The 6,935-nt window shown below is 40.5% G+C and overlaps 1 protein-coding gene across 4 annotated transcripts; it reads left to right on the forward strand.

Annotated features, from left to right (window-relative positions):
• Positions 1-22: 22 nt before the first annotated feature.
• Positions 23-5,069, forward strand: tada3l (transcriptional adaptor 3 (NGG1 homolog, yeast)-like). Of its 4 annotated transcripts, none has more exons than XM_059329378.1 (8): positions 23-350; positions 1,646-1,887; positions 1,999-2,246; positions 2,379-2,484; positions 2,622-2,861; positions 2,978-3,084; positions 4,188-4,379; positions 4,496-5,069. In XM_059329378.1, exons 1-8 carry the CDS (start codon positions 344-346, stop codon positions 4,686-4,688), a joined length of 1,335 nt encoding a protein of 444 aa, XP_059185361.1. In that variant the 5' UTR covers positions 23-343; the 3' UTR covers positions 4,689-5,069. The 4 variants fall into 4 exon arrangements, with proteins under 4 accessions (XP_059185361.1, XP_059185362.1, XP_059185363.1 ...); XM_059329379.1 differs by having other exon boundaries at positions 26-517; positions 1,637-1,887; XM_059329380.1 differs by lacking the exon at positions 23-350 and adding an exon at positions 527-719 and having other exon boundaries at positions 1,637-1,887.
• Positions 5,070-6,935: the final 1,866 nt, after the last annotated feature.

Genomic DNA, 6,935 nt, shown 5'->3' on the forward strand with positions numbered 1-6,935 from the left:
TAACACACAACACATATTGCAGCTTGCGTTCCTAACTCCGCACAAGTGGGAGTACGTCTTCTATAAAACGAGCGTACCCTAAGACGCGTCTATTCCGCTCTGTGAATAGGGGGCATAGCGCTCTACAATCGTTGGTTTAACAGTCATTTTGACTTTTTGTAATCTGTTATTTAAGAAAACATTGAAATAACAACGATATAACCTAAATATGACCCAGTTAAAAAGCTCAATGCCGGATATAGCGAAAACTGTATTTAATGCACCAATATAACAATATGGTTCCTTCCGATGATACCATTCTTGCATTAGGCTAATATAATGACAACTACTTAATTTTGTTTTGATGGATGGTAAGGATTGAAAATACTTGTTATTTTTCGTACTGTGTTTCGCAATGTTTTTAATTATTTTAAAATTGTTATTTTGTTGGAAATATCCGATCTTTTCGTTGGAAATGCATTTCACACCCCTCTCCGATCACAATGGTTTTTCCCATCATGGCCACCATTCACTGACGGTAAATATCGTTGTTCCTAAACATTAACAGATTAATATCGGAGCTTTTTGTCGGTACAATTCATGTCTTGTGATTTTGAAACGTACCCTTGTAAAATGTTTGTGTGCAATATCGTGAAATTATAACGACCGTTATTAAAATTTAGGAGTAACTATGGCAGTTGGGGCCCAGCGAGCTCGCGGTCTGTGAAGCAGACCTGTGTGTACGTATATTTGGCTGCGTGCGTGTTTGAATGTGTTTACTATGTGTATGTAATAGCGAGGCACAAACAAACAGAACCACAGCTGGATACCACTGTCTGTGTAAGTTACAGCTTCTGTTATTACCGACACTGTCCATCTTCTTGTCCAGGGCCAGATTAACACTTTGCTGTACCCTGGGCAACAATATTCAAGGGCCCCATCATCACGACCCCAGAGTCACCATAATCACCATAATCTGGCAAAATATATAATAAATTACAGTAATATACAGTTAATATACTCAATACATCAATAACTAAATCAAGTGCATTTTCATTTAGACATGCAAATGCTCATAGAACTACAAATGCACCACTATGTCCTCTTGTCAAGGCCAATCACTCACATATGATGTTATGACAACAAAACACATCAGCATCAGTATAATCTGGCAAAACTGACCCACTACATAGATAATAATAATAATAATAATACATTTTATTTGGAAAGGGCCTTTCTTGGCACTCAAGGACACCATATAAAAAGATAGGGAAGGAAGTGTCCTCAATTTTCACAAAAAAATAAGTAAGTAACCACTTTCAAAGCATCCAATATTTATTTACCAACACCTATTCCCAGCAGCACAAACAATTTGAATTGATAGAGCTGCCACAGAGGAAGACAAGACACAAACAAAAATCAAGAATTTAGAATCAAGTAGCATTTTGGTCCTCAGCTCATTTTAAACAGAAATCACCCTGTCACCTTAAAAATGTATTTTTAAGCAACGGCTCCGGTGGGCAATTTAACATCTAAGCGAGAGTTAACCAGATATTTTGCTTGTGCCCACACTGCCCTGGGCCCTTTAGAGGTCGTGGGCCCCTGGGCAATTGCCAAGATGCCCATATGGTTAATCCGGCCTTGTTCTTGTCTGCAGTTAATTCAGACACTGCAAGCTGGTCTCTGCCTCACAGCACCATGAGTGAGCTGAAGGACTGTCCCCCACTGAAATACTACGACTTCAAGCCGGTCGAACATGTCAAGGTGTGTCCTCGCTACACCGCTGTGCTCGGCCGCTCAGAGGACGATGGCATCGGCATCGAGGAGCTGGACACCCTGCAGCTGGAGCTGGAGACACTGCTGTCCTCAGCCAGCCGCCGCCTCCGAGCCCTGGAGGAGCAGAGACAGGTTGGAGAAAAATGGGGTTCCCATTCTTTATCTTTGATATATATATTTCTGTGACTGAATCCTAAATGAAGACACCACTGTTCTGAACTCCTCTTCTTTGCTGCCTCCCAGATCCTCACAGATTGGCAGGACAAGAAGGGAGACAAGCGCTTTCTGAAGATGGGAAAAGACCCAGACCCAGCTGCCACTTCTCGCCACAAACCAAAGAAACAGAAGTTGGATGGCAAAGGTGGACACGCACCAGGTCCAGGTCCTGGCAGACCCAAATCCAAAAATCTGCAGCCTAAAGTCCAAGAGTATGAATTTACTGACGATCCACAAGACATTCCCCGCACTCCTAAGAATGACGCACCCAACAGGTCAGCCACCAACAGCTTTATTCAGCTTTTTAGTGTGGCTAGTCTCATACAAGTGTGCTGTAGTAAGAATGAATGTAATGTGAGTGAGTTTTGTTTTGGTATTTGTGTTTGAAATGCTTTTTTAAATTTCAGATTTTGGGCATCAGTGGAGCCATATTGTGCTGATATCACAAATGAAGAGATACGATTACTAGAAGAGCTTCTGAAACCCCCAGAGGACGAGGCGGAGTATTTCAAAGTACGACAAAAAGCTGTGTACTTATGCTACGTTAGACTTTAATTCTCTCGAGGCATGGCCAACAATCTAGGTGTTATTATGGTGTTGTATCTTTTAGATGTGTGTTGAGCTTTGGTACTGTCTGTTTTAAACTGTAGATTCCAGCTCTGGGGAAACACTACTCCCAGCGGTGGGCTCAGGAGGATCTGCTGGAGGAGCAGAGGGAAGGAGCACGAGCCAATGACAAGAAAAAGAGCCTGATGGGGGGGCCGCTGTCAGAGCTGGATGCAAAAGATGTGGACTCCCTGTTAAAAAAGTCAGAGTCCCAACATGAATCACCAGAAGACGGATGTCCCTTCGGTCCTCTCACACAGCGCCTGCTCCAGGCACTTGTCGAGGTCAGTATATTGTCATCAAGCATGAAACTTCCAAAAATGCATTGTGGCTTTTGAAAATACAAATGACTGATTAATATGACTTTTGAAAGGTGACCGTATTATTTTCTGTTTTCCAGGAGAACATTATATCCCCCATGGAGGATTCTCCTATACCTGACATCTCAGGGAAGGATGCTAATGACGGCGCTGGGACTTCTCCTCGAAGTCAAGGAAAAGCTTTTAGGTATTTGTGCAACTACTGAATGTATGAGATATCACTAGAGTTCTCTACACTAGATAACTTGGCATATTGGCAGCCATGTTCACACAGAAGTCACATTAGTACAACGACCCCGATATCTGACGTCGGACAATAAACTGCTAAATTTTACTTACTGTTTCCTCATTTTTCACTGCAATATATAGGCCATGCACCTCTATGGACATTGCATAGTCAGGGCTCCAAGTAGGAAAAACTAAAAAATGTATTTTGTTCTATATAACACAGTTACAATGCCCAGAGTTTGTATCCTGAATCCTTGAATACACTTAAATTGAATGTGGCATCTTTAACGTTTGAAAAGTCCTTGGGTTTTGTATGAAGTACCTGAAACTGCTTTGAGATTAGGTTGTATAGGATGCAGGAACATTTTTGATAATTTACAATACATTATAAAAACATATCCATATATACAGCATTTTTGCAAGTGCACAGAAATCTTAACAATATTGGTAAAAAAAAAAATGGGGACTTAACATGCTGTAGATATTGAACTATTTACTTTTTTACTACCGCTCATGTCCTCTCCTCTCTAATCTGGGTAAACTACCTGCAGTTCAGTCAAAGTTTTTCTGAATTTCTAATCATATTATGACTGTGACTGAGCTGAGTCATGCTTGACTTCCCAGTTGAACTGAGGAGAGTAGAATTGCTTTTTTTCCCATTTTAAATTAGCCCTAGAAACCTGGAATTAAGTGAATTTGATTAAATGTCACAATTGAAACTTTGATTTGGTACATTTTCAGTTTTTCAATAAGATTTTCTGTTTTTACAGGTCATTGTATTTATTTTACAGCACTAAACAGCTGTGCTCCAATCTCCTGTATGTAATATACGTTTATATCGCTAAACATATACACAGATTATACTGCTTGTCTCACTGAAGCTGCCCGGTCACAGCTCCATATATTGACTGTGAGTTTGGTTTATTCTAGTCTTGTATGTCCTCAACACTTTGAAATGGATCGGCACAAAGTTTATTGTAGGTGTCAAGTTTCAGTCCGGAACTTTATACTTGACTCTATGCTACTTATCTCATATCTTTGGTCTGTCTTTTACCCCTCCAGTGTGCCTCACACACGTTCTCTGGAGGCTCGGATCAAGGAGGAGCTGGTGGCTCAGGGGCTGCTGGACTCAGAGGAGCGACCAGGACCAGGAGGAGACTCTGAGGACGAGGTCCTGGCAGAGCTGCAGAAGAGACAAGCAGAGCTCAAAGCCCTGAGTGCTCACAACCGAGCACGTAAGCAGGAGCTGCTCCGGTGAGGACACGAATCAACTATGGATATATTTACCATAAAATAAACTATATGTCAAGTAAAGTCTGACACATACTCAGCTGTTCACATCAACCTTTGTATTTTCTGCTGCTTCACAGGTTGGCCAAAGAGGAGATGCGCAAGCAGGAGCTGAGGCAGAGAGTCAGAGTGTCCGACAATGAGGTCATGGAGGGATTTCGGAGAATCATGGCAGCCAGGCAGAAGAAACGCACTCCAACCAAGAAGGAGAAAGACCAGGCCTGGAAAGCACTCAAGGAGAGGGAAAGCATCCTCAAGTTACTGGATGGATAACACGAAAAACTGTTTGTCTTATTTTTATCGACACAAAAAAAAGCCGGGAAAAACATCTTTTCCCCTCAGATTGACACAGATTAGAGCAGCTGTGACAGCTGTTAGATGGTCAGTGAACAGCTGTATTTACGACAGTGTATGATACAGTTTACTGCAGCTCTGTGATTTGAGTAGGAACATTTCTGTAGTAATGTTTATGTCATGTACAGCAAAATGCTCAAATGATCAGTAGCATTTAGTACGCATCAGAGACTTTTCTCTTTTTGTTGAATTTTTCTCTTGTCAGTTGTATTTTTATGTTGTATTTTCTTTTTACCATTGTAATGCTATGAAAACAATACACATGAATGTTTGTTTGAATAAATCAGTATCACTTAAAGGCACAGTATGTCATTTTCTTCTGCTAGAATCAAAACAATAACAAAAGACGGGGTTTTGTGACGTGGGCTCATGGGAGTCATTGTCTCCATCATTGTAAACGACAGCTCCTGCTGGTGAGGACTCGGGAGAATTTTACTGGGAGCAGAATTATTGGTAGATGTCTAAAAGATAGACATTTTACTGTGGAAAAGTTAGATATATATCTTGAAAGACAGTTTTTGTATTTGTATGAAAAACATGATTCATTGCACCAGTTGCATCAGAGGAAATGCTTGCTGTAGTCTTCTTCATGTAGACCAAATGTCCTCCTGGAACCCAGGTTTACCAGAAGCCCAAGATCTGAATACAGGCTACTGCCTCTGAAATAATTCACTCAAATAATGGTTAAACATAATTTAATCAATTTATATTTATTGTGCATCGATTAAAGTTCTCTGTAGCTATGACGGATTTCCATCATTTGGAGTTCACAGAGGCCACTTATGAGATCAATAGCCATGTTTCCTTTAGGGGAAAGAGTGGCCACGTCTCAGGCCATGGCCTCTCAAATTTACATTTAGTTACATTTACATTTAGTCATTTAGCAGACGATTTTATCCAAAGCGACTTACAGGAAGAATAAAACCAAACAATCAAGGTATAGTGCAAAAAGAGCTATTAGTGCATCAATAAGTGCTAGTGACAATTCTTTAAGGAGTAGAATTATCGTGTGGTGCGAGGAAAGAACCACACGACAATGTCCGCTCACTCTGCGTGTCTCCATTACACAAAAGGTCGTAGAGGGATTTACGAGACTCCGGAGGTGACGTATGGTTTTCGATTGTAGCGTAATCGCTTAGCGACAGTTTCGACCATGATCCCTGATCACACAGGCAAGGCAACTGTTGCAAAACAAAAGCAGCATGGCTAATTATGCTGATCGTGAATTAACCGGCATCCCTAACTGTGCACAGAGTGTCCTGTGCTTGTTGTAAACAAACAGAGATCGGTAAGTTGGTGTGGTTTGTTTGATGCTTGTTCTGTTTGTTGTTAATTGTTTTAATAAGACAAAGCACTATAGAGATTAGCACCTGTTGTTATTTAATCCTGGGGCTGTTGATGTATTTCTTATTTCTATTTTCTTATATATAGGTTGACTTGAAATAACAAGGAAAACAAAAACATGTAATGAAAAGTTATGGAGATGCTTGGTTATTTTAGAGAGAACAAGCTTTGCAAAAAAAAAAAGTATTGAAAAGACAAAAAAGAATGCAAGATGCAATAGAACAGCTGTTTAAAATCCTCCTGTAAAAGAGTATTGGTTGAGCATTTAAATGTGATGGCTGCATTTGGTGCTGAATTCTTATGCATTAGTATTTCTTATGCAGGTGTCAAATAACCTGGAACATGTTTCACACACTGCACGTGACTTGGCTGTAGCGCAAATACAATTTTAATCAGAAGATTTTTTTAACTTTAATCCATGTGTTGTGTTATGTTTATATGCTTTTTGTTGATAAGTTCCCATAACTGCCACAGTTCATAGAGCAGGGGTCAGCAACCTTAAGTGCAAGAGATTTTTGAAAATGTTATTGCAACATTTTGTAAATGAGGGAATGTCATTTAAAGCAGTACACAGAAATGGGAACTGCATATAATTTGTAACCACAGTCTTAACATACTCAAAAACAAGCTCACAGAGAAGGGAGTGGATCATTCCTTCATCTCCTGGATCACAGATTACCTGACAGGAAGACCACAGTATGTCAGGTTGGAGAACTGTGTTTCTGGGATATTAATGAGCAGCACAGGGGCTCCACAAGGCACTGTTCTGGCTCCATTCCTGTTCACACTGTACACAGCGGACTTCAAATACAACTCTGAGTC

Source organism: Centropristis striata, chromosome 3, assembly GCF_030273125.1.
Source record: "Centropristis striata isolate RG_2023a ecotype Rhode Island chromosome 3, C.striata_1.0, whole genome shotgun sequence".
In the NCBI taxonomy this organism is placed as follows: Eukaryota; Metazoa; Chordata; class Actinopteri; order Perciformes; family Serranidae; genus Centropristis; species Centropristis striata.